The sequence below is a fragment of the Aphelocoma coerulescens genome, chromosome 18 (assembly GCF_041296385.1).
Source record: "Aphelocoma coerulescens isolate FSJ_1873_10779 chromosome 18, UR_Acoe_1.0, whole genome shotgun sequence".
NCBI classification, from domain to species: domain Eukaryota; kingdom Metazoa; phylum Chordata; class Aves; order Passeriformes; family Corvidae; genus Aphelocoma; species Aphelocoma coerulescens.
The window spans coordinates 9,490,398-9,517,237 of NC_091031.1; the positions used below are offsets into that span (position 1 = coordinate 9,490,398).

Below are 26,840 nucleotides of genomic sequence, written 5' to 3' on the forward strand. Positions count from 1 at the left end.
TGGGTTGATTCTCCTTACACTGATAGTGCACACTGTGCAAATTTACACAGGGATCAGCCTCATTTTAGTTGAGCTTTTGTACCAGTTTGGACAAGCTGGACAGCAGCTTTAAGGCAGAGGGAATTCTGAGCTTCATATTTGGAATTAAAGTATGGATGAATTAATCTGTGTAATTTCCATCACTGAAGAAAGCTCCTTTTTTTTTTGAATTGTTTGGAATTGCTTTGGTCCCAAAATTCTGCTTGCCAATTGAAAATTGAGCTAGCAATTTCTTGCTAACTGTCCCTCAAAATATGTGTTATAGATGGTGTAGTAAATGTATTTGTGTTCATGAATGACTTTCCATATATTTTAAGTACAGATCACAAGATTTATTTGAAAACTTGCCAGTTTGTGTACACAGATATAGAAGTAGGAAATAGTTTATAGCTGCATGTAGAAGGACACAGAAATTGATAGTGAGCAATACACATGTACTGAAACAAGACCTTCACCAGGAAAGTTTGCCTCATGTGAAATAAATTATATAAATAACCTTTTAGGCCTGGTGTTTGAAGGCTGCCCCGTGTCTGTCTACCCTCAGCAAAGCAGGCCCCTAGATTGCTTATTTCTTCATGTTTTCAGTGTTGTTTTCATTGTGATTACTTAAAGTTGAACCTAAACTGCATTTATTAAACCTGTGCAGGCTTTCTTTGGTTTGACTTGAATCTTGTTCTGAGTCAGTGCAAGAAGAGGCTGCTTACACAAGGTTTGGGGCAGTTTATTTAAAGTGGCATCTGCCTCTGAGTATCTAAATTGGTCTGTTGTTTTGTCTTAGGGCAGAATGGCAAAGTGCATCCGTACACAGAGCAGTTTTTACAGTATATCCTAAAAAGCCAGTTTTAATCTTAAGCTTGCTTAAACTACTGCACAGTGACATTAAAAGGTTTTCAAAGGAAAAAAAAGACCGAAAAAAACCCCTATTAGATGAAGCTAAGCCTGAAAAAAGACTATGACAGTATGTTATTGAGCAATATTGTTTCTAGAGCTTAAACACCGTTAAGAAAAGAAGTTGTAAAAGTTATTTTACATCATACAATTGCAAAAACCCCTTGAAGATTCATCTAATTTACTTTGGCTTTAGTAATGAATGCAAAAATTCACTCATCAAAACCTGAGCTTGTACAAGGCAAAGTTCGATTACTTAAAAATATTAATATAAAATTATGAACATTATTTACAATGGAGAGATTGAATGTATCTTGTCATGGGCCAAGCCCAATGAGTGACGGTTTGTAGAAATTTCGTGATGGTGCTGGTAACCAGCTCCTGTGACCAGAAACTCACTGGAAGGAGAAGGATTAGGACACTCTTGTTCTCTTCCTTAAAGTGAAGACCCTGCTGCAGTCATTGGGCCTGACCCTCTTAGCACCTTGCTGGGATTTTGCGGATTCTTTTTGATTTGTCCTTTTTTGTCCTTTCCCCTTCTGATTGCACTGAGTATCCTGAGTATCAGAAGCAGCACAAGTGGCTTCTGCAGGGGTGGCGTGGCCGTCCTGCGCGCCGTGCCCGTCGCTGTCCAGCCGGGCCGTGCTGGGGCTGTAGGCGGCCAGCTGGCACAGAGCCACGGCCGCCGTCTGCTTCTGCTCGTCACAGCTCTCCATGAGCCCCAAGTCCGGAGCCTCGCCGCGCTGGGCCGGGAAGGATTTGTCACAGGCACTGCTGCTGGGGTTCTTGGGGACACACGGCTCTGCTCTGGAGGTCTCCTTCTCGGTGCTTGGAGAAGCAGCAGCAGCACTGTTGTCGTGGGATGGGCTGTGGAAGGACGTTTTCAGGCTCGCTGTGTTACAGGAATCCTTTACCGAGAGGTTCAGGGGCATGTCCTGCATTTCCAGGAAGCTCTGCCTGTCTGTTTTGGATGGGGTTTTGTACATGTGCTCATGAGTAGGTCCTGTGCTTGTGTCGGCCTTTTTGGAAAGGTTGAGGGGAGCTATCCCTGTGTCTTCTTCCATGTTGGACAGTGAGCCCGCATTGTTCTGGCCGTCGGTCTGTGTATGTGAGTCTTCATCAGTGACATTGATGCTGAAAGAAATGAGGAGAAAAGAGAATTCACTATCAGTTGCTCTTTTAAAACGGGGCTGAGGAAGTAGGCAGGAAGAGGAAAAAATCTAGACTTCTAGGCTAGAAGTCTGACAATTCTGTTGTTTCTCCTTTAAATTCCCCAAGTCCCTTTCACCATACCCATCACTGTAATACAGGCAATTCCCTGAAGTACTCAAACACATTGGAAGTACACAAACACGTTGGACATTCTTGGTACATTAAAGGAGAATGAGTGGTCTGCTCGCTGTAGCACCTGTGAGCTGTACTGTGCTTTGCACAGATGTTATAGAACATATTATCTCACTACTGTAAATTTAAGTATATTTAAGAGGCATTGCATAGAATGTGCCCATCTGGCTTTGCGTGTCCCTGGTAAACCTGACAAGAATGCAAAGTGTTCCTTTACCTGTTTGGTGAATCCCCTCTCTCCTGCTCTGTCTGCACACCTTGAAGGGGAGGCGATTGGTCAGTGCTTTTTCTCACAGGTCTAAAGGCCGTGAAGTTCTCTTCTGATTGGTCATACTTGCCCAGGGATGTGGATGATGACTTGTTGGAGAGGTCAAACAAACCCTCACACGTGTGGCTTGTCTGGGTGAAGTTGGTGGGGCTGGGTCTGCCGGGGGAGCCTGTTGCCGCGCTTCCTGCGAGAGGGCTCATTTTGGCATTCTCTCTTTCATTTTGGTCATCCTTGGGGTTACCTTTGGCGTGCAATAATGTCATTTCCTTTTCATAATCTGCTTGTTTTTTATGTGAATTGAGAGGATACTGTTGGGAAGGGCTTAAAGAAGCTGGGTACAGCAAGGTAGTTTCTTCCATCAGATGAGAGTTTTGATCCCTATTAATACCAGCTACATGTGAAAATCTGTAAAATGGAGGATCTGTTGGCCTACAAAATCCATATGGTATCGGTGGAGTGGAGTGGTATTGTTGGAACAATCGATAGTGTTCATATGCTGATGGATTTAGGGGTTTTGGAAGTGGCCCAGGGTGGGGAAGAAAGTGTCTTTGCTCTTGTGTTCCATAGACAGAGAGAGCAGAGCTTTCACACTCCGAGTTACCTGGGAGCAGGTAAGGTGTGTAGATAGCAAGCCGGTGCTCATAGAAATGGGGTGAGTACTCGGGAATCATCGGTTGCATGTAAGGTGAAATGGAACCAAAGCCTTTAGTTGGAGCAACTTTATGTGGAAAGTCTGGGAGGAAAGAACCTGCCTTCCACGGGTGAGCTGGTGCGTGAAACGCAGACTTGGTGTGAAAAGGAGAACTTTTGTTAGACAGGGAGAGGATTTCAGATGCCTCACTGATTTCTGGGCCTTTGCTGTCTCGGTGTTCTCCGACGGGAACGAAGGCCGAGGGCCTCACCATGCCCTCCATCAGGGGCTGCACGCTGATGGCTCCTTCTGCTGCGGAGCCAGCAGGGCTTAATTCCTTCGGAATCGCAGGTTTTTGTCCTTGAATTGCTGTGTTTGTTGCCTGGTTTTGTAACTCAACGTTTTCCTTGGCATCTTCTTTTGTGAAAGGATATTGAGGCTTTGAATCAAGGCTTGACAGTCCGTTTGTGACAGATTTAGAAGAAGTTGGTTTGACGGTAGATTCGAGCTGATTGATCTGTTTGGGCTCCAGGGAACTGCTCTTTGGACACTTTATGACGCGATCCTGCTCGGATACCAAAGTGATGGAGTTTTTGCAGAGGCCGTACTTCATGTGGTTAAAGAGATGGGATTTCTCATTGCAAGTGAAGGGGCACTGGAAGCACTTGTACTTGAATGGCTTTCCCGGTGGTCTTGGGATGTAATGAGGCTTCTTGGGTTTACGTTCTTTGAGGAGACTCATTTTTTTCTTCTGCTTTCAACAATTAAATATAATGGTTCTTTATAAAAACTTTCTTGTGGTTGGCTCTCCTCAGTTTTAGCCTCGTGATGTTTCCGGTTTTTCAAGTTTCTAGAATCCTTCTTCCCAGGTGAGGAGAAGCAGCCAGCTCCTGTGGTGTCTCAGGGGAGAGGGTGCCGGAAAACAGGGCTCTTGCCACTGGTAGTGCAGGAACTGAAACACAAAGTTTAAAATGAGCTGTAGTGGAACATTGGAACTAAATACAAAGTAGTGCCTTCTCTTCAGAGCATTCCCCCTCATACTGCACGTGTTGTGTTGTTCGGGTTTTTTTAAACAAAATAAAAAGGCTGGATTTCAGACCAGAGTTAAACGGGCATTGACCTTTGGCATCCTCCCGCACCCAAACACAGTCACACAAGTGGCCTAATTTCCAGCAGCAGCTCTTGTCACCTGCCTCTGCTGCCGGCTCGGGGGAGTTCTCTTTGAAAGCTGAAGGAACATTCATTCAGAAGATGAAAGTAGAAATCCAGGCGGAGCTGTTGAGAGAGGGGTGGAGTGGGTGGGATGGGAAGAGGCAGGTCCCGGCAGCGGCTGGATGTGGGGCGAGCCTGTCGGGCCGGTCCGGGAGAGCGAGGAGGGAATTTCCTGCTGTGGTGACACAAGGGTGGGGTGGATGGGTCGCTCTTGGGCGGCTGACTGGGCTCTTTCTGAGACTGACCAACCCCTCTCTTCACTGGTGTGGCATTTCCCAACAGCCCAATCTCAATGGATACCTCAAAAGTGCCCAATCTCTCGAAGGATAAAACCACACCGATTTTCTTCCTCTTCCTAATTCAATTAAGAGAAATGAGCGCTGCAGTGTCTGACTAATGGAATCCTCTGCCTGATAAACACATCTCCCATTCTCCTGCTGCGTCGCTGCTCATAGATTGCACGGAGTTAACACGGACACCCAAGTGTATTAACTCAGGGAAAAAAGTGTCTGACAGTAATTGATTTATAGGGGAAGGATCTATCTGCCTTTGGAAAAGCTAAGGTTGTGGATACTTTATCCAGCCCAGTGATTTGCTGGGTAGATAAGTCGGGAGGGCTTGTACCGGCTTGTTCCATTATGTTCACTGATTCTGAAGGCGTGAGAAACTCTCGGAGTCAAGTTCTCATGATTTTATAGGATGTGTTATGGCAGAGATCTAAAAACTGATGATTTCATCATGAACTACAAGCATCATTATCAAAATGATGACTGTTGCAAAACCACGTACTGTATCTATTGTGTTACCCGAAACTACAGGAATACTAATTGTAAGGGTGACGAGATAGCTCCATTTTTTTTTAAAAAAAAAGCTTTTTACATAGAAGTTTGAGTTAGTAGTAATAAAATACTAAGTTTATGAAAAGAATTGCTGGTAATTCTGTGCTGCGAGATTTTAGTTAAAGTTGAGATGTTTTGCATTTCTTAAATCAGAGATTATTTAACAGAAAATGACAGGCAACACATGATGAAAACTGAAGGGAAAGCTACAGAATTGCTGCTTGGCTCATCAGGTATAGTAATTCTAGCAAATTGTATTAAATGTTTTTTCTGATGTCACAGAAGTATTAATTTTGTTAAAATAATAATTGTGAAGGCACCCTTAAAAATGCAAAGCTGCTCTGCAAGTAGAAAAAATAATCAAGCTTTTTGCTAAAATTAGCAAGTGATTAAATGTGCTTTAGATTAATGAAAAAGGAATTTCTAGAAAAGTAGCTTTTTGTGTTTCAGGTTTTAATGAGGTTGGTTGAGTTGGATACTGATACTGTAAGAGCAACAAGAAAAAAATGCATCAGCATGTTAAAGTCTCATCATTGGAGTATGGCTGAAATGGTAGTCCAATACATTTTTAAAAAGTCATGTATGGTATTTTAAAATATTTTAAATAACTATAGCCAAAAATCCTTTGAAATATTAAGAATAATATTTTTACATTACAAAATAAGCAAATGAAATATTGAGACATAGGAGGAGAGGTCCAGATAGGGAACTGGGCTTTTTCTTCTGCCTTAAGTGAGCTTGTTGGATTTATTTTTAACTAATGATGTGTAACTAACATGGAAGGTTTGTAATGGACTCGGTCAAGTCAGTTTGTACCTGTTATTCTTTGTATCTTCTTGGAAGTACTTGTACTAATTATTCTTGAAAAAAGATATTGTTGTCAAAACTCCATCGCTGTCTTAGGTGAACCATTTATGATAAAGTCCAAATCTGCATTCAGGTGCAGCATTTATAATAAAGGGATGGTAATTAGATTTCCTTGTTCTTCCAGCTTTCCTTTGCTTCATAAAGAAAATTCCTGTGTGTCCTGTCCTCCCCCCTCTGACTTTGTACTTGGTATTTAACTTTGATTCAAGTTATTCCTGTTGGACAGAGTATTAACTATCATTTCTTAACAAGATAAAATGCGTTGTTGCAGTTTCAATGTTGGAAATTTCAAGCCTTGGAGCTCCTCTGCCGTGGGTACAGCAGGAGAGCATTCCAACAGCTTTTTATTTCTTTCTATTTAATTTATTTTGATGGCTCCAGATCCTGCTGCTCGAACTTGGGAGGTGCAGAGAGCAGCTCATTTTAAAGGGTGTTTACCCTTTCCTAAACTTAGGTCAGTGCCAGCCAGGTGAATGTTTTCTTTTTCTCTTTTGCAATTTAATCACTTTTTTTTTCTCATGGTTTAAAAATGCCACTAATAAAATATTTCTAAAGCTAGACAAGTAGGATAATTCCTTCTCTGGTCTCTAAGTAAGACACAGGAGTATCTGGCAGAGAGACATATTTTATTATTAAAAAACATTAAAACTATTTGATCACACAGCCAAAAAGGACATTAATGATTTAAAATAGGTGCAACCAATTAAAACTGTCCCTATATAAATAATGTTACTTACAGCTGTACAATGTGTGTTTTGTGCTGCCAAAGTTAGAACTTAGTATTAGAAAGAAAATATCACAATAAGTAGTTGCTTTTTCCTTTAACTTCAATACCATCACTTGTGATATCCTTTAAAAAGTGGAGAAAAAAAAATTCAATAGCAGGATAGTTTTTATGCAACTTTGGTTTTTTTAGACTGAGATTTTATTTCCTGTAGACCTGGTTGTAGAAATGCAGATGGCTATATACTATTATAATTTTCTAGTTTTGAAATGTAGTAGTATTATTTATTTATATTTTTATTGAAAACAGGTTATTCAGATAATCTTGATTAAACTTGAGGTTATCTTAGTTGTTTGTTTTTGTCACTAGTAACCTCCTCATGGCTTTCGAACCTGTCGCCCTTTCCAACCTGAGACTGACTGTTCCAAGTTTCCTTCCCTCTATTTTTAAAAGCAGGTTGTTGCTCCCTCCTCTTCTCTAACCTATTGGCAGGTTCAGAAAACAGGAATGTAGTTGAACATTGTGTGTGTGTAAATATATAAACAAAAAATGTCCGTGGGGATAAGTGTATCCACACACATCCACACACATACACACACATAGATGTGTGCATATATATCTGTCCATGTTGTTTTTTTTAGGGTTTTAAGTAGTTTAAATTGTTTAAGATGCCCAGTTGATCAAAGAGGAAATTTCAAAATGTCTTTTATTACAAGCAGGGACAGTAATTACATTTCTTTTTAGGACACTGCTTCAGCAAAGTACGTAACAGCTGCTCATGCCCACCCCATTATTATTGCAGGCTCCTTCTGGTGATGTGGATCTCTCTGACCAGGAGGACTCACTGGGGTGGAACATTTTGAAGGACATGCTATAATTAAAATATTGTGATGTGGCATTATTGCATAACCCAAGGACATGCCATTGTCACCTACCCAGGGTGTTGCAAGAACAAGATTTGTGAGTTTTATTCTAGCTGAGATTTTCCAGCGATTAACCACCCCTCCCTTCTAAACTTCCAGGTCCTTGAAACTGAAAGATAAATTTTAACACAACTGTTTGTTAATTAGGAGGAAATGGGGGTGAGAGGAGTGGGCTGGGAGGGCAGTGTGAGTGTGAGGTGTGGAGCCACGGGAACTGTGTGTGTGTGTGTATCCGAGTGTGTCCGAGTGTGCGAGAGGAAGCACAGAAACAGAGATTGAGTGAGTCGCTCAGGCAGCGTGGGTAAGAAATAAAAATCCTTCTACATGCTAAGTTAATAAATCAATGTCTTAATACACTTTAATTGACTAGAAAATAGAAAATGATCTGGTTTTCTGCTAAATTTCCAGAAGCTGGAAAAATTAATAAATTTAAGCTGGAGCACCTTATTTTCATGCAAGCTTTTCGGGTGAACCCGACACGACTCTAGGAAGCAGAGTTGGCAGAGCAAACACAGCAATTTTAAGCAATTCAGCTTTTTTGTCATACCTCAATATATTAACTCCCTGAATAAAAAAAAAAAAATAAAAGGTGCTGAAAACCCTTTGCACCAACAAGAGTTCATTATTGTAAAAACTTGCAATAGTCAGATTTTTCTCTCAGACTGAAATATTTCCCTCTCCTGTTGAAACTTTCTGCTGAAAGCTGAGACTGGTGCCGTGAGTGCACCTGCTGGAGTAACCCTGGCTGCTGGGACAGCTGGGAACTGAGCACCTCAGACTTAACTCCTTAATATGAACAGGCTTTATTTAAAGAAATGCTCTAAAGCAATGTACTCACCGGGCACTGGGGTGTCCGAGAGCTGCCGGGCGGGCGCTGAGCTGGAGCTGTCACTGCTGGGAGAGCAGTACCTGTTCTCTGCCTGAGCCCTGAGTGAAACTGCAGGAGGCTGTTCCAGGGGAGGGACCTGAGCGTGTAGGAGTTGAGCCCTCGGGGTGTAGAGATGCACCTGATATTACTCCAGCCTGCAGCTACGATTCATTTGTTTGCGTCCACCGCTCTCATTGAGCATTACCTCAGCATCTCGGCTATCGAAGAGAGCTCCCGTCGCTCTGTGCCCTCCAACAACCAAGTTTTGCTCTCAGCTCTGGTGGCTGCTCCTCTGGGAGGCACTTTGCAATGTGGGCTCAGAAATGGCTTAGTTAACACTGAGGATATTTAAGTTTTGTACAAGGAACTTGTGAGCAACAGAGCTGACTTTACCTGTATTTGGACTGTCCGCAAAGCTTAAAAAAATAATTTTACTCATTTATTAGAGACTGACTTTTTTATTGAATGCCTTTGTAGCTTTAATATTCTTGCTTTATTTTCCCCTTCCCCTCTTCATTTTTATTTAAATCTTTGTCCTCCATGAGTCTCCTGTCTGAAGGCGGGACTGAACTAACTCCAAGCTTGCTTGCCACAGGAACCTGCCAAAGCTTGTCTATATTCGACAGCCAAATGTACAGGTCCTGGAAAGGGAAAGGAGTCACTGCAGGAAGGATTGATTGTCATGTCTGTGTGTTTGCTCAGGACCTGCGAAATCCAGCAGTGAAATGGGAAAGTCAACTGATCACCCACTGATAAGTGCTGGGACTGGCTTTTAGTTGTGTTTTTAGTTAGAGTTTGTAAATGACAAAGTTCTTAGTGCATGTGCCAGTCACCTGGTGACATGGCTGAGCTGTTCAGTGAAATGATTTCCTCTCATATACAGGCTGGCAAAATGTTTTGATACTTTTAGCTTTGTCTAAAAACCACTCCTGTTAATGCATAAGCAAAGGGGCTTTTGGCTACTGATTCCAATGTTACAGAGATGTTAAAACTTCTATTCAAAACTGAGCATGAGAACCCTCTTGTTTCATCCACTCCTGTATGGATTAGACAGCTGCAGATTACTGAATCTTTTAAATACAGATATATGATGGATTTTATAGTTGGCAAAAGTAAGATTCTTTGAATGAAAATTATTAAGGAATTTATGTTAAAATATTGTCACTACAAAACCTGTTTAGACAGTGGATAAAAGTTGTTCAAAATCAGTCCTTAAAGCAGTGTCTTAAAAATAATTTAAAAGGTGTTGCCTTTGGTTTGGTGGAATTATTTACCGACATCTACTTCCCTAGGTGAGTATGCAGGTCACCATGCTTCCTCTTGCTGGGCTGGTGTAACTTTCTGGAAAAAAAATTTCAAATGATAAGCAATCACTAATTTTAAGGTAGAAGAGTGGCTCTTGTGATATGTTTTATTTTTTCCCTTATTTTTTTTTCTATTATTATGTTTCTATAATGCAGCGTAGCAGTGTAAAAGGTGTAACATTACTGTCATATTACTCTCTAATTGTTTGTAAATCCTTTGTTTTAAGATGGAATAAATTCTTCCATTTAGTTGTAAAATATTTTGAAGAAAATTTGTGCATTAGAAATTTCTGCCTGCAGAGAAAGATCTTTCAGTGTCTGCATTCAGAAACATCTCTGGAAGAAAATTGCAGTTTGCAATTTGTGGCATCTAGAGGAAGCTGTTGGACTCCTTCAGTGTAGCTGACTGAAGTGGGATAACAGACAGTCAGAACTGGAACTTTGATTTTATTTTTCCTCCTTCTCCCCATTGCCTGTCCTTGTATTTGGAGTGGAAATGTGATGTCCAGTTGCTGCACTGACCCATGGAAAATGTTTCAAACCCAGCTGCTTCCTGGAAGCTGCTGTTCTCAAGGTCAGCTGAAATCAGCTGCAAGCAAAGTAGAACTGGAAGAAAAAGAACAGCTCCTGTAAATTCTCCAAGCTTGGGGCTTGGATGATGTTAAAAATCCAGATCTGGGGGAGAAGATTTCATTGGTGGACCCCAGAACAGGACCCTGAGAGCTCCTGTTTGTGCAGACTTGTAGAAATGCTAAATCATGATTGCAGTGCTGTAGTTTCCATGCTTATTTTTAACTCACTCTATCACATCCTGTAGCCCCAGTCTCCTGTGGGTAGCACCTTTTTCATTTACCTGAGCTCGAGTCAGATTAATTAAGAGCACCAGGACTGACATAATAAAATTTGGATTTATTGATACATTTCTGCCAAGTTGCCTTTTTTTTGGTTTTAGATGTGGTTATTTTTGTATCTCTGTAGGGCTGAAGCTTTTATCTTCTTTGGTGTGGAATATACTTCTTTATTCTAGGTTCCTTTTTAAAATTCAGTATTAAATAAGTGTTGTTTAGCTGTAGCTGAATTTATGGATTTAATTACTGTAGCAAAATTCTGTCATTCTATAAATGTTACAAACTTCCTTGTGTGGGCTTTTACATTACTTTTTTTGACTCAGCTTTAGCACTAAATAGAAAACAAAATATCAGTTGCAGAAACTCTGCATCCAAATGGGGCAAACTTACCCTGTTCTGGATATGCTGCTGGTCTCATTTCTGTTTTCCTCTTGCACTTCAGAATTCCAGTCCCTGGATGTGTCAGTTTGTGCCAGCTGTTGCTCCAGTCATTTATCACCTCCATGTTAATCAGAGACTTCTTGCCCTTCTGCTCTGATGCCAGGACTGGCCCTGCTGGTTGCACTCAGGACTCCAGGGGGATGGACACTGGTTTTCCATCACCAGCAGTTTTTCCCAGGTCTTTGCAGAGATGCCTTACCAATCTGTGAGCTCTTTAGTTATTCCAGGAGAGCAGAATGATCCTAGGTAGTTGTGGGTAGGGATGGACATGGAGCTGCTGAAGCTTAGCTTCCCCTATACAGGAAGTGCCTTGGAGCTGCAATGTTCACCCGTGGCACCTTAGCTGTGTTTGGATATGTGGCTTTGAGCTCAGAAAGTCCTTTTTTCTTTCTCTTGAACTGAAGTTATCGAGGGATTTGGCTCTCTGCATCAGCATGTTTGGGCTGGGTTATTCCCCACCATTCCCAGAAGGGGGCAAATGGATGTGAATGTAATTGCTGTAACTCTCATCGTGCCCCAAAACGTTACGTGATTCTCATACAATATTCTCATAATTATTTTTTTCTATCCCATATGAATAGTTATTAGTCTTAATGCGTTTTGAATAACACCTTTGAAATGTGCCTTTGTTTTCCACAACAATCCAGTCCCTGACTGTGGAGATACGTCTGGGCAGATTACTGTGCTGCTGTTTGGGAGCCACTTGTTCAGGATTACTGGGGCAAATTACTGGTATGGGAAAAGAATAAAAGCTCAGCCATTAATAGCAACTGCAGATCCCATTTTTAGATATTTATTGTGGCCTGTGCTGCTTGGTCTGGAACTAGCATGATCTTTCCTTGGGTTCCCTTAAGCAGTGAAACATCTTGGGGGAAGTGGGAAACAGCAGGAATTGGGACTATAGGCAAAGGGATGAACTGTTTATAAAGGAGGGTTTTTACTGGTGACTCTTTTCCCTGTCAGTCATTCTCACAGGGATGCAAAATGCACTTTCAGCTTCTGCTTGAAGCTCTGGTTACAATTCTCTTTCTACTTGTATCCTTTTAAAAGCTATTTTCGTGCTGAATATTTTTTCCTTTTCTGCTTTTAGTTTCAAAACTTACACCAGAAATTCTGAGCCAGTTCTCTTGCCTCCATGAAGTTTTGCTGATAGAATCCAGCAGTAGGACCTGAATTGTGTCATGTGCAGTTCCAGGATATACAAACTCACTTTTCTTTGAGCCATACCTGGCGTGGGGCTGCTGCCATGCTGCTCTCACTAGAGAGCAGGGAGGCATGGAACAAATACTCCCAGACTCAACATACTTTTAGCTTTTAGTTTAATAAATAGCTTTATTTTCTGAAACGTGTCAAATTTTATAAGTATATATATGATTAATATATGTTATTTACTATTTAAATAAATTTTTAAAGTGGGGAGTAGAAGCCAGCAAATACAACCTGATGTTTTGTCATTGAACAATACTGATGCTGCAGTTCATGAGCTGCAGCTTGGCTGTTATGGTTTTTCATTCAAAGTTACATGTCACCATTTAGCTGTAAAATTTCAGTTGTTATTAGAAGGGATCATGCAGCTTAATTTGCATGTGGGAGAAACTTTTCTAGCAAAATAGCCAGAAGTCAACTAAAATCTCATGATCTGATGATGGATTTGTGTGCAATTCTGCATTTGCAATTGCAGCACCCCAAAATGAAATATTCCTTACTCTACAGTGTATGCTAGAACCGAAAACTTACATTTCAGTGTGGTTTCAGTATGATTTCACAGCTTTTGTTTTGTGCTGTATTTGTGGTTTTGTAGGCTTCAGACTATTATTTTTAGGGTTTTTTTTATTTAATTGGGTGGGGACAAATACTAAACAAACAAGAGAATCCCAGTTTACTTGAATTTCTGGTTTGCTCGTGAAAGGACGTTATTAAAATTTCTCGTGATGACAGCACAGTATAAACTTTCTAGCTAATAAGGTGTGTCATGTAGAGGAACATGAACCTTCCTGGGCGTTCTTAACGTGTTGGTGGTGAGCTGAAGAATGTTCTGGTGTTGCTCTCAAGGACTTACTGAGCACTGAATAGTCCCAGCTGTGTCTGCTGTGAGGCCACAGGGGCCTGGGCTGTCTCTGCTGGAAGCCAGGGACAATCTCTCAAATGCAATCCATGTTAGTGTTTCACCAAGAGAACTTCCTGGGGTTTGTGCTCACTGTGCATTATGGGGTCCTCTTCCTGCTATAAAATTGAGTGTGTGTAAAATTAAGGTTGAAAACATTTGCATCACCGAAGAGCAAGAGAAGGAAGCCAGGGAAAGCAGATTGGAAGAGCCCTGTGGTTACACTTGCAGTGAATATCTGCTTATTTTGGGAGGATTCCAGCCAGGAAGACGTTACTTTTAATCTTCCTGCTTTCTTAAATACCCTTACCCATTCACAGGGAATAAATTGGAGTACTCCAACAATCCCTTGCTCCTTTTTAAACTGTGGCAACAATGAAAGCAGCATTTGAACAGAAGGAAGTAATGCTGATGGGATCCGGGGATAATGGGAAATTCAGGAGTCTGGCACTGGTGGGTCGGTACAATTGATCTGAACCTGGAATTTGATTTTTTTTAGTCTCAGTATAAATGAAAAGTAGAAGTGAAGAGTGAGAAATATCTATTTGTGCAGAATTCTTCTGTTCATGAGTTACCTTCAGAATAAAAGGAGCATCAAAAAACTGTAAGAAGCAAATAGGGAGTGTTGAAGGTCTGTTAGTGAGGGGCCTGAGGCACGTTTGAGAGGGGACTTGGCAGGCTACGATATTGTGGGATTCCACGACAAAATCATGATGCTTTTTACCTTTTTAGAGAGGTCAGACACAACTCTACCAGTATGCACAAAGAGGCTGGTTTAGGGACATATTTGTGAGCTATTTCTGCTGAATGGTAAGCTCGTGGTTTAAATAGGAAACACTGGTTCTCTCAGTTGGTGTTTGATTTCTGTTTTAAACATATCCCATTGTCAAGTGTATTTTTGGTGAAAAGTTTATGAAATGAAGTCTCTGGTGCTGTCAGATGGTTTCAAATAGCCTCAACCAGTCTCAATAGCAGATGCTACAGCTTTGAAGGAAAGTCTGTGTACACATGACTGCTGTGTCTGTGATTTTAAAATTCCCTCAGCTTCTGGTGCAAACATCTTGTTGATTTTCTATTGTTAATTTTTTCTTGTTAATTAGGTTAGAATGGATATGTGCTCTGGGGCAGTAGCCAATTGTCTGTGCTCCTGGTACAGAGAAGACTTGATCATGTGCTGTTACGGAGAAAAGATTGGATTCCTGTGTATTTTGTCTTTTTATCTGAGAGTAGAGGGAATGGTGCTTACTGATATTATATATAACTAGATATACTTAAAAAAAACCCCCAGAGTCTCCTTATTCTACACAGTGGACAGAAGGGGCATTTTTGCTTGTCCAATCTCACTGTACCATTTATGAAAAAACCAAAAGTGAACCCAATACTGCTTCCCAGTGCATTTTAGAAGGAGGTTTAACTTAGACCAGGATTTGAGTAGTCTTATGGAAATCTATTATGTAGCTTCTTAAACTTGTTTAAGTTCTCTATTTTTAAGGATTACCTTCTGTGATTTCATATTCCAGAGTAAGTTGTTTGTTACGGATTTGCAGCTGCCGGGGGTTGGAGGAGAGGGACGATGCATCAGGAAGTCAGGCTTCTGCAGTGTGTTGGTCTGTTCTGTAGTGGTGGTGAATTGTGAGGCTTTTGGCAAAATTCCAGGTGCTTTTCATCAGAGATACAGGAAGAAGTAAAAAAAGAAAAAAAAAAAAAGATCTACCTGTCTTAGGTGGACTCTTTAGAAAATCGAGAACACCCAAACCTGAAAGGCTGGTTGTGGAGGAATTCCTTCTCTCTAACACGCAGGTGAACTTTAAAAATGATGTATGGTCTTGAAAAGAGCCTTTTAAAAAGTTATAATGCCTATGTCACCGTAATAGTTTTCAAATTAGCAAGGAAGCTTTATAAATAGTGCAGATTTATTTTTTTTTCACTAGCCAGCAGGTATGAGCAAGAAGAAATGCCGTGTCTGGAGCTGCAGCAGGAAAGGTTCCTCCCCCAGCGCCACTGGGAGATGGGGTAAACACTGAGCAGGGAATAAATGGCAGTGAATCGCTTCTGGCTTTTTCACCACGGGGTTTTATCTTGGTATTGCACAACTTTAGCCTTAAGGCTGGGCTTTCTTGGGTGATATTTCTTTTCTGACATGCAGTGTTATGAGTTTACAGAGTTTTTATACTCCTTTAGAGTAAGTAATTCGTTTGCTCTGTAGGATTTCTTCACAAGCCTGTTCCTTCATGTCTTTAACTGCAGTTAGCTGTTGGTTCAGTCAGAGGCAGAGCTCTGTCAGCTGTACACCTGTGTGAAGGTCTCTGCTCTAGCCTTGGGTGTCAGTGGGTCCCCAGAACATTGAGTGCTCTGTGTTTCAGAACTGTCCTGGGTCAGCTGCTGCTCTGAGTGCAGCCAGGCAGGGGGCTTTGAGCTTTTAGGGCTGTGTTACGTAAGGATGTTGGGATGGACTGGCTGGAATCCAGATCTGTCTGCTTCCTGCTTGGCTCCTGGCCACACTCAGAGCTCACACTCCTGTCAGCGCCGTGGCACTGGTGCAAGGCTGCCTTTAGCCCTTTGCAGAGGGCCCTGGCAACCAGAGCCAGCGTCCAGCTCTTCAGCACTGCCTTTGAGAAACGTGACTGGTATCAAACAGTGAGCTTTTGGGGCAACATCCAGCTTAACCACCAACCCTTCTCCCTGTCTGACAGCCAGCCTTTGCATTCCATGTTTTCCACCCTCAGCAGCCAGGCAGACAACAACCTCCTCTGCTGCCCTGCCGTGATTCATCGCTGGAGCAGGTCTGTCCTGTGGGCTGGCTGAGATAGCTCCATGGAAAAACTACCACGTGACCATATAATTAAAGACTCTCTTCATTCGTTACGTAGTGAGAGACTGAAGTGAGACTGCAGGCAGGCAGACGCAGCCCTTCGCAGTCACGGGGCACACAGAGTGCTGGTCGGGTGTGTGGAGGTGCCTCTGCCCAGCCCTGTGTGGGCTCAGCACTGGGGGCAACGGGAAGGTTCCAGCAGCTGCAGAGTCCTCACATCCCTTCTGGGCGGGCAGGAGCTGTGGTACCCTTCCCTCTTCCCTGGCAAACTCGTAATGAGGTCAGCCCTGGGGGCAGGAATGGCAGAGGAGAGGTCACCCGTGGGCGGTTTTGAGGCACTTGCCCTTGGGGATGTGATGTCGGAGCATCTCACAGGAACACAGAGAACTTCTCCACAGCCAAAGCAGCACACACATTTTGTGATCCCCACTGGAGAATTTATCCTCTCGATGAAACAGCCCTTTAAAGGCAAATTCTGGAGTCAACAACCTATATAGAGAATGAGAACAATTCAGAGATGTTTGGCAGCATTTTAAACAAGTACTTATTTCTGGTAATGGGCCTAACCTGAACTTTCTGGTGTTTGCATCTGTGTTGATACAGTAAATATCAGTACAAGAGCCAGAACGAAGTTCCAATTAGGACCTGCCTCTTTCCAGAGGCTGGAGTGCCATGTAGGAGTGAGTGGTCTCAAACCTGATGCCAGAGTTGTATTTTTAGGAAACAACACACTGCAGATGTCTGCACTAGTTATTTTAAGCCTGAGGCTCACAAAGAGGCTGAATCTTGTGCACTGAGTTAATTGTCATTGACGAAAAATTTGAAGAACAAAATTACTATATTCTTTGTGTTGAATATATAACTGTGTTTAAACTTCATCATTCATTAATTGTAGTGTTTGTAGCTGCTCCTACTGTGACATTGTGCACAATGCACCCTTCAGGAATAGCAAACGTCCACTTTGTAGTACTTCTTCTTATATAATTCTAAATTAGAAGGATTTGTGATATCTTTTTTATGGATTGGAACAGCTTCTCTGCCTAAACAGTCCTTATAAAAACATAGTGCTTGTCTAAGATAACATTGACATAATCTCTTTTAAGTTAAATATTTTAGTTTTAAACTAAATTTAGACAATTCTTACTTAACCTCATATCCAATGAAAATCTCTTTTAAATTAAATAAGGTTGACTTGACATTTTGCAATTTTCTTGTGGAGACAAGGCCTAGGGCTGAGGAACAGGTTTTTGTTGTTTGTCTGACTGCTGTATTTGTATATTTTATATGATAAATATTGCACTAAATAAAAAAAATTACTATATGGAGTTAAAGTGACAAAAGGCTCTGGATGGCACAGGTTATAGTCGAGGTTGGTGTAAAGTACATTTTTAAAGGACTAATAGAAGGGATCTTTCATTTAAATACATGGAATCTTTCAGTATCCAATGTCTTCCACAAGCTCCTTCACCAGACTTTTATTATCTCTCACCTGCGCTGAGCACCCGACTGTGTAAAATCTGTGTTTAAAAAGCAAAATATCTGTGCAACCTGTTTCCAGCATGAGGAAAGAAAACCAACCCAGCCCTGTTGTTTGTAATGCCAGAAGTTGTTTCTTTATTTTCCAAGGCTTGAGCACAGGGCTGTGCTGCAACTGCAGTGACACTCTTGGGCATGGCAGGGTGGGGTGAAGCAGGTGCTTATTGATACCTTCAGGCTACAGGTAAAGGTGACTGTGTTTTCTTGAGCATTCACAGGCCTGCACAGGTGGATTTTGTTTAAATAATCAGCTTGAGAGTGGACACTATTTATCCTCTGGTTTTGCTGGCACACTTTTTAAACAACTGTAGATCTGTGAAGATCTGAAGAACTGCAAACTGGAGATCTGTAAAGAAATGGAAACCTGTAAAATTAAAACTAAACTTTTAAAGTTAAAGCTGTAAAGTTAAGGAACAGTTCAGATCTTCTGCTTGCTGCAACTTCCAGCCTCCTACTTTTCAATAAAAAAGGCATGTTCATAATTTCAAAAATCAAAGAATTTTGTCTCTGCCCTACCAAACTTAAATAAGTTTTTTCTGGGGGATTTTTGTTCTAAAGTTTTTGGATTTTTAAATCTGTGATTTTTTGGGTAAAGTGATTTTAGGTTAAGATTTGACACAGTGTTGGAGGAACTCTAGATCAAGAAATTAAGTTAAACCAGGAATTTTGGGTAGTGTTTCCTGGGTTTTTATAACTCTTAAATACCAACAAGAATCTGCTTTTTTGAACATGCAAACACTTGTCAGGAGCAGTTTTTATTCAGCATTTCCCATAGCCCTTGGTTCACCAGTAAATACTCAACCAGTGATAGCACAGAACTTTACCAGATGACACCTAGATCAGTATTTCTCTTGTTCTTGTGTTTCTAATTACTCATGCTGCACACTTCACCTTGTTTCCTGTGTTTGTCCCACCTTCCCAGTGCCCACTGTTGGTCCTTTCCTTTTCTGTGTCTCCACACTTTGCAGTCACACAGAGCAATGCTGTGAGTCCCAGATGTAGGAAAAGGACACCAGAGAGGTGTGAGAGCTCGAGCTGCCCTGGCCAACAGCCCCTGGAGCATCACCACTGTCCCTGACCCTGACACTCTGGGTGCCTTTTGGTGGCGTGCCCAGCTTTTGGGACATTAAACTGCAAAACCACCTTTTTTCTTTCATAGAGACAATCCAAATGTGAGGAGCTGCTGGAGGATCCTCCTTCCCCTCAGTGCACAGAGGTGGGAGTGCACTCACAGCTGTCGGAAGGAGCTGGAGTGATCACCTGCACTGAGGGGAATGTGATGCAGCTTTGCAAAATTGCCTTTGGCGCCTGCTTGAGTGTTCCTGTAGAACCAGCAAATTCCATTTTTCTCATCAGTTGATGCGGCAGTTTTCAAAAACAAGCTAGGCAGCATTTTTAAATACTTTCATTGCAGTTTCTTTAGGAACTGGGAAATGTCCAAAAATACAGCAGGCATGGATGGATTGTTGTTCCAGAATGGGAATTGCACTGTTTCCCGTGTGGTGTTTATGCTTCTGTTAGCCAGATCTCGTCCATCCTTGTATCTACTGCTTGATTTTCTTTAGCAGCTTAAAATGAATTTAAGCAGCCTTTTAACACTTCACTTCTCCAGTCATGGTGTCTATCTTTTTGTTTAAAGCAGCAGTACACAGTGACAAACAGCACATGGAAGTTTTAATTATTTTGTGATTATATCCACTCAAGGATATCCAGGCACAGATTGCTAATAAAATACAGCTCAGTGATCCCATTTCTTTTTAATGGGATCACCTTGGGACAAGTATTTTCTAAGGAAAAAAGATGCATTTGATAAATTTGATACAAGAAAAAAAAAGAGAGAAATTGTGGGTTTTTTTAGAGGCTGTTGTTTCTGCAGACATTATTCAGCTAATAAAGTTGTGCCATCTAGAGAGAGATGTATTCAGATTTGCTGTCTGGATGTGCAGATACCAAATGAAGGCCCTCTGGGGAGCCCTGCATTCATATTTCTTAAACTGTGGCAATGTGTTACTAGAACGGTGTAAAAGAATTATCCTTTCAGGTTTTAGAAGCTCTGTTATCTGTGGAGAAATGTTATTGACTCCTGCATGTAGTGACAGGACAAGGGGGAATGGATTTAAACTAAAAGAGTATAGGTTTAGGTCAGATATCAGGAAGAAGTTCTTCCCTGTGAGGCTGGTGAGACCCTGGCACAGGTTGCCCAGAGAAGCTGTGCCTGCCCCATCCCTGAAAATGTCCAAGGCCAGGGCCAGAATGAGGATTTGAGCAACCTGGTCTGGAAGGTGTCCCTGCCCGTGGCAGGGGGGTTGAACGAGATGGTCTTGAAGGTCCTAATTGTTGTTTTGTGGATTTTTTTTGCTGTGACAGTGGTTCCTGTCATGCTGAAGGCGCTGACGTACGATGAGAAGAGGGGGGCGTGCAGCGTGGGCTCCAACGTCAGGGACGCGGCGTGCTACGTGTGCTGGGCCTTCGCTCGCGCCTACGAGCCCGCCGAGCTCATCCCCTTCATCAACCCCATCTCAAGGTAGGAAACTGATCCACTGACAGGGCATTTTCCTAAATCTGTTACAGCTTAACGTGTCTGCTAACAGAAATGCTGAAAAATAAAGAATTGCATATGAGTGGGATGGCGGTGACATAAACATATCTAAGTGTTTCCTTATCAGGTGCGATGATTTCATTTCCCTCTGTTCATCTGTTATAAGAAAACTGAAGGACAGTCCATAGAAACTCACTGTAAGTGGGATAAGAGAAATCAGTGGAGGCTTTAGCAGGGTGTTATCTTTTGTCTGCTTGATCCACCTTCTCTGTGGGGAGTCAGTGACACCAACTCAGGGAGTTTAAGAAGATTTGGAACCTTAGTTCAGTAGAGGTAGAAATAACAAACTGAGGAGTTGTTTTATGGAGTCATAAAGAGCTGGAAATACTAGGAGAAAACTTAAGGAAGAGGTTGTTTCTTTTTTCAGGTGGGTCTTGTTCTTAACCATCCAAGATTTCTGGGACTTTGTCAGATGGATGTTGTGCAAAGAATAAAATAGATTTTTATTGACCAGCTTACAGCTTGCAAATTGAGCAGGTTAAGTCTGAAAGAATAAAGTACACTTCAGCTCTACTTCCATACAAACTGTAATTTTCCATTTGAAGTGTTCCAATTCAAAGATTATTTTGAATAAAAAAATAAAACCATTTCAGTTTCTGAAATGGGTCAGAACTTTATGTGATGATACTGAATTCTTAGTAACACAGCACTTTTGAATAGTGGGGGTTTTATTATTCCTAAGAAGATGTTTGAGTTAAAATTAACAAATACATGAGAGAACTTTTCCTCTTTTGTAGAGCAAAGCAGAGTCCAGGATCTCACTTAGCAGTGAATGGAAGTGCCTGGTGTAGATCTTTTTCAATCTGTGGTTTCTGTTTCAAAAGACTTTCAAAAGTAAAATCTTTAAGAGATTTCCAAATCTGTGGTACTGCAATGGTGGACCAGAAGTTGCTGCAACTTTTCACTTAATACTGTCAGTATTGTTGCAGATACAAACTGGTTTTTACCTTTTTTCTTCCATCTCGCGTTTTCCTTCCTCCGTGGCTGTGGGATTCTCTCTTTTATTGTTTGGTCCTTTTGTTGGCCACACACTGGCTGACATTTTGAGGTGTCTTAATGGGTGACTTGCACTGCAAACACACAGGTGGCTTCTAACAGTTTCTTGGCACACTTGTAGCACAACCATTGATAGCAGCAACTCAGGCAACTTTATCTCCATCGGAAGGGTTTTGATCAGTGGTCATTTAGTATTTTCTTTTTCAAAAAAAATGGAAAGAAGTTTGGACTATACAGTGATCTGTGGTCCTGGATATCTGCCTTAATTTTTAGGGACTTCCTTGCTTCTAGATTGCTGACTGAACCGTTTCAAGCTCATCCAAAAAGCCTAGTTTGCTAACACTGGGCTACCTACTGAGCTCAGCAGGTTCCCAAAGAATATATAACTGTTTCTTTCTTCTTTAGAAACAGTATTTAAAGTTCTTTGACACAATCTGTAAATTAATCGACTTTTATTCCTTGACCACAGTGTCCTGGCTGGTCTCTGCTGTTTTTCACCCCTGTAGCTTCACTTTTCAGTGCTGGTCCTTCAATGCAGGATCATCCAACAGCTCTCTGTCCAGTGGTACTTGCTCCTGGCGTTTTTTGAGACCTTGATAAAACCTTCCTGTCTAAGAACCTGCTGTCCAACTTCTTAAGGCCAAGCACCATTTTTCTTCCATTTCTTCCACAGTGAGCAGACAAGAAATTCTGAGACATCTTAGCCTTGTTTCTCTCATAAAGCTGTTTCATGGTGTTTTGATGATGTTTCATCTACAATGGCATGGATAGTAAAGGAGAAGAGTCTGGTAACTCTAAGCTGTGCTAGAATGTGATGCCATCCACTGTTTTGGAATAACTTTGGGAAAGAGAATGTGGAGCTTCAGAACAGCCCTGCTTCACTTTGGCATGCTAGCAACAATGACATTTGCCACAGTAAGGGCATATTCAATTCACTTCTAGCTGAGTTCATGGTAAATTATTTGTAGTATGAAATTCTTACCTGAGGGTACCTAAAGATGTACTTGCACAGTGAAATAATCCCGTGAGTACAATCTTGTATTCCTGTTTTTAATGTAACCAGCACTAATGGTAGCACTGAAGGCATGCTGACACCTGTGACCAGACTGGTAACAAATGGCCCTGGCAGGCTGGTAGCAGCTCTGCAGAGTTACATTTATGTTCTCACTGCCAGAAAATCTTCAATCTTGGTATGGCCAGACTCATCCTGAAGTCTGGTTCAAATCTGGTGATTTTTCTAGATTTGGTCAGCAGCTTGATGAAAATAAAACCTCTGCTTCCATCCTCTGAGTTGAAAAAGTTTAAAGGTTTCTTTTAAGGTCAGGCGAGCTTGTTGCTTGTGACACTTAGGAAAGCCCACTTGTGAGTGTTCAAGCCTTCTCTTGATCAGAATTCTGATCTGATCTGTTTGTCAGAACTTCTGCTCGTGATGCTTTGAGCAATATATTTCATAAATCATTTACTCCTTTCACCCTGCCATACTGCAGTGTTGTTCTCCATGGGCTTGAGGCAGGCTTACCCTTGTGATTTTTCAGGGTTTGTGGTATTTTGTTTTACGGTCACAAAGCCATTGGTGGGACCTCTGGAACAGGTGCTTAGAACAGCAGGTTGTGTTTCTGAAGAAGTTCATGTCCTTTAGCTACCAGCCTCTTCTGGAAACAAATTCTTTTCAGGAAAGTGTCAAGTGACAATAATTGAGATCCCTCTGCCTGTGGTAGTAATACCAATGAGTGCTGTGGCTGTGCCACCTCTGACAACTTCAGTTGTTGGGAATAAATTGGTGGGATGGAGAGAAACACGGGGTGGAAGCTGAAAACAGCTAATGAACAGCTGTAAGGTGTTGTGGTTTGCAATATCTTAGTTTTCCAACAAACCTGCAAGCTATTTTAGCAAGTATTAATGCTATATAAGGCTTTACTTAAAAATCTTTGTAGTTATAGTGGCCATTCCTTTCCTAAATCAACTCTTGAAGGTGGAATTGCCACTCCAAAGAGAAATGGTGAAAACAAAAATTCAAATAAAGTATGACACACAGTTTCACCTATTGTGTCAGCAAGCTGATAATTACATATGGCTTTTTTTTAAATCTAGCCTTAGGTGTGTCACTGTTTTACTTAAGGAAGAGTCATACTTCTAGCCACAAGCAAATTGTTGCTACCCTTAAAAAATGCAGCACTCAGCATCTTGAAACAAAGTGCATAATATCCATTGTGAGCTGAATTACACAGCAAAAACATCTGCCTGGATAAGGATACACACTATTACAGAAAAATAGTAAACACCTTCCAAAACTGTAGTGAGTGATTGCAGTCCTGAACTCCTGGCTTCACTTAGTGCTGGGAATTGCACAAGGTTTATCCTGCACTCAGTGTTTAGCTGCTGGAGGCACATGGGACCCACTTAGGTACCCAAATACATGAACTGGGTCCTGCCCTACATCCCCTTAACAGCAGTTAAGGTGTTAAAGCAGAGGGTGATTTGTGGGAGATTCTTTTTTCCTTTTCTTGTATCATTATGTAATTGAAAGATGTGTTTTCAGCAGTCAAGGAACATAAATATTTCACTTTGGACCAGTGAAAAATCACTTTAAACTGCATAAAGTCAGATTTTTTTTTAGTAAAATTTCTGGCAGTGTTTTGAAATAAATCCTTTTCTCCATCATTCACTGTCAGCTGATTCTTCCCTGTTTTCTTATGAATGTTCTGTTCAGTGATGAAATTGGCAGAATATTGAAGTTGCAAACTTAGGTTGCTGTAGATCTTAGATCAGCCCTTCTCCTTCCTGACCTTGCCACTCTTCTAAGAAAAAACAAAAAGAAAGCAAAAATATGGAGAACACTTATTGGAAATACATGTCCAAGGGTATTTCTAATAGTACTTGCTTGTATTTTTCCATGTCAGTTTTTTTTCTCTTTCCATATTTCAACAAGATACACTTGCTCACATCTGCTTAATGGTTTGCTTAAGTCTAGTTAAACTGGTTTCTAAAACCTTGCCTCATCTATTCAAACTACAGGACCACAAAAAGAAAATTCTTGGCAGTGTAGACGAAACTTCACTTCTTTTGCAGGACAGTGTTGCTCTTTTTTGAGATGCACTCACTGAAGTTGCTGTTCAAGCATATCATTATAAAAGCACTACTTGACTGAGCTTTGTTTCTCTCCCAGTCTCTACATGCAGCCTCTCTTTTTAAGCTTACCTATGAGGAAAGTGAAACAGAATTTAATGACTTGGAAATGCAGGTAATTTGATTCCTGCCCCCTTAGGTGTGGAAGTTGCTGTCTGTGAAGTGGCAGGTGCACAGTAAGCAGCTGAACTGTTTTGTTTAAAACCTAAACAAAAAATAAAAAGGAAAACATACTTGCACTCTGTAAGACAATTAGAGTGATTAAATGGTTGCTGGCTATCTGAACCGCATGGAGCTGTGCAGGGTGCAGGTTCCTTTGCGTGTTGTGGCTGGTGTAGGGTGTCAGGAGCTGGGATCTGCTGGGATCTGTTGGGAGCTGGGATCTGTCAGGAGCTGGGATCTGTCAGGATCTGGGATCTGTTGGGAGCTGGGATCTGTCGGGAGCTGGGATCTGTCGGGAGCTGGGATCTGTTGGGATCTGGGATCTGTTGGGAGCTGGGATCTGTTGGGAGCTGGGATCTGTCAGGAGCTGAGATCTGTTGGGAGCTGAGATCTGTTGGGATTTGGGATCTGGGATCTGTCGGGAGCTGGGATCTGTCAGGATCTGGGATCTGTCGGGAGCTGGGATCTGTCGGGAGCTGGGATCTGTTGGGAGCTGGGATCTCTTGGGAGCTGAGATCTGTTGGGATTTGGGATCTGGGATCTGTCGGGAGCTGGGATCTGTCGGGAGCTGGGATCTTGGGAGCTAGGATCTGTTGGGATCTGGGATCTGTCGGGAGCTGGGATCTGTCGGGAGCTGGGATCTGTCAGGAGCTGGGATCTGTCGGGAGCTGGGATCTGTCTCTGTGCAGCAGAGCACGGGCACACGCCGTGGGTGCAGAGCGCGAGGGCGGGCGGCCTTGGCTTCCCCGGGGTGCTGCCTGGCTTTGGGAGGGGGGAACAGGCAGGTGTGGCTCAGGATGGATGATGGAGCTTGCTCCAGGGCAGGATTGTCCTGCAGAACTGGGGAAATCTGAAGCATTGCTTTGAGCTATGTCTTGTACCATGATGAAATACAGAGAATGGCTTTCTGCTGTCATGTACCTGCAGAGGAGAGCTGGGTGCTGAAGGCACTTGGGTAAAGTGACCTCCTGCAGGGGCATCTCAGACCTCCTTTTTGCTTTCTTTTTTTTGTTAATAGCAGGATTTGTCACTCCTGTTCTAAGTATTTTTCTTGTTGCTCTTTTCCACATGTGTATTTCTTATACTTCCATCGTTGTACTTCAAGGTTTTGGATTGGAATAACCCACTGAGCAGCGTAGGAGGGTGGGTGGCCAGCAGGAAGTGTGAGAGCTCTGTGTGAGCTGGGTTAGAGGGACTGCAGAAGCAGGCAGTGTGGAAATGGGAATGGTCACAGCATTTCTCCTTCTCCTTAGACCTTCTCCTAAATAAAAGGAGGAATTAAATCTGAGACAGTCATCTGCAGTGTGGCTGGAGCAGGCCCTTCTGCTTGCTCCTGCAGTGGTGTAACACAGCTCCATGGGATAAATTGAATAGGGGAACTGCTCTGGTCTCAAAAGTGAAAAAAACCCCTGAGTTTAGATGTGTTTTCATCACCCAGCTTGCTGTGTAGCCCTCCCAACTGGGCACTGGCATGATTGGAGAGGTGCAGAAGGGCCAGTGCTCAGCAGACCTGAGTCTGACTCTGGTCTCACCTCCTTTTCTTAACTTGCTTGGATTGTTCAAACCCACTTTGCTTGTGGTGTTATTGTGCCTTTCCCTTTCCTAATGTACAGCAGGGAGGAGAGTTTACCATTCTGTCCTGTTACCACTTAGACTTCACCCTTTTTTAGGGCACAGGAAGGAAATTTTGGGTTTGTACCAAATAGGCAAGAGGTTTGAGAGTTTATTTTTCTCATCCCACAGCTTCAGGGTGGCACACTGGAACTGATGGTAGCAGCTTCCCAGGGGTTAGCAGTAGGATCAGCTTCTTGCTGCTTGTGGCTAGTGGAGACTGGAAGTGCCTGCTCCAGGTGGTAAAGGGAATTCAGGTTTATTGCCTGGTACACCTGATCCTTGTAAGTTGAGGGTAATTGGTGTTTGTGCTGTTTCTGTGTTCTGATGTCTCTCACCTGGCCTGCCTCTGCTCCCTGGTTATTGTCAGGGAAGGGAATGAGATGCCCGTGGGCTGGGGAAGTGCTCACTGCCATACTGAATCCTTCTGACTTCCCCCTGAAGCCGGCTAGGTGAGTCCCTGGAGGAGCAAAGAAGGGAAAAGGGAGAAAGGGAGAATTATTAGTTGACTGATAAAACTGCAACTTACTTTTAAAGTCTGTTTGTGTTTATTGTGCACTTAACTGCTGTCGTGCATACAGGCTCCATATCCCTCAAGGAGCCAGGAAGGGTGATCCATAGAGACTGGAGGGTGCAACGAGGAGCCAGGAAAGGTGTTCTGTAGGGGCTGGAGGGTGCAAAGCCATCCTCTGGTCTGC

At 42.2% G+C, this 26,840-nt stretch overlaps 2 protein-coding genes across 2 annotated transcripts in view; one reads left to right on the forward strand and one right to left on the reverse strand.

The window, feature by feature from the left end:
* Nucleotides 1–26,840, forward strand: part of TBCD (tubulin folding cofactor D) — a 115,207-nt gene that overhangs the window by 27,826 nt on the left and 60,541 nt on the right. The window contains exon 15 of the mRNA XM_069032803.1: nucleotides 20,016–20,172. Coding sequence (XP_068888904.1) covers nucleotides 20,016–20,172 — 157 coding nt within the window. The remainder of the gene's footprint in view (nucleotides 1–20,015; nucleotides 20,173–26,840) is intronic.
* Nucleotides 376–3,912, reverse strand: ZNF750 (zinc finger protein 750). Its single transcript, XM_069032540.1, has 2 exons — nucleotides 2,489–3,912; nucleotides 376–2,061 (listed from the first exon to the last, which is right to left on the reverse strand). Exons 1-2 carry the CDS (start codon nucleotides 3,910–3,912, stop codon nucleotides 1,341–1,343), a joined length of 2,145 nt encoding a protein of 714 aa, XP_068888641.1. The 3' UTR covers nucleotides 376–1,340.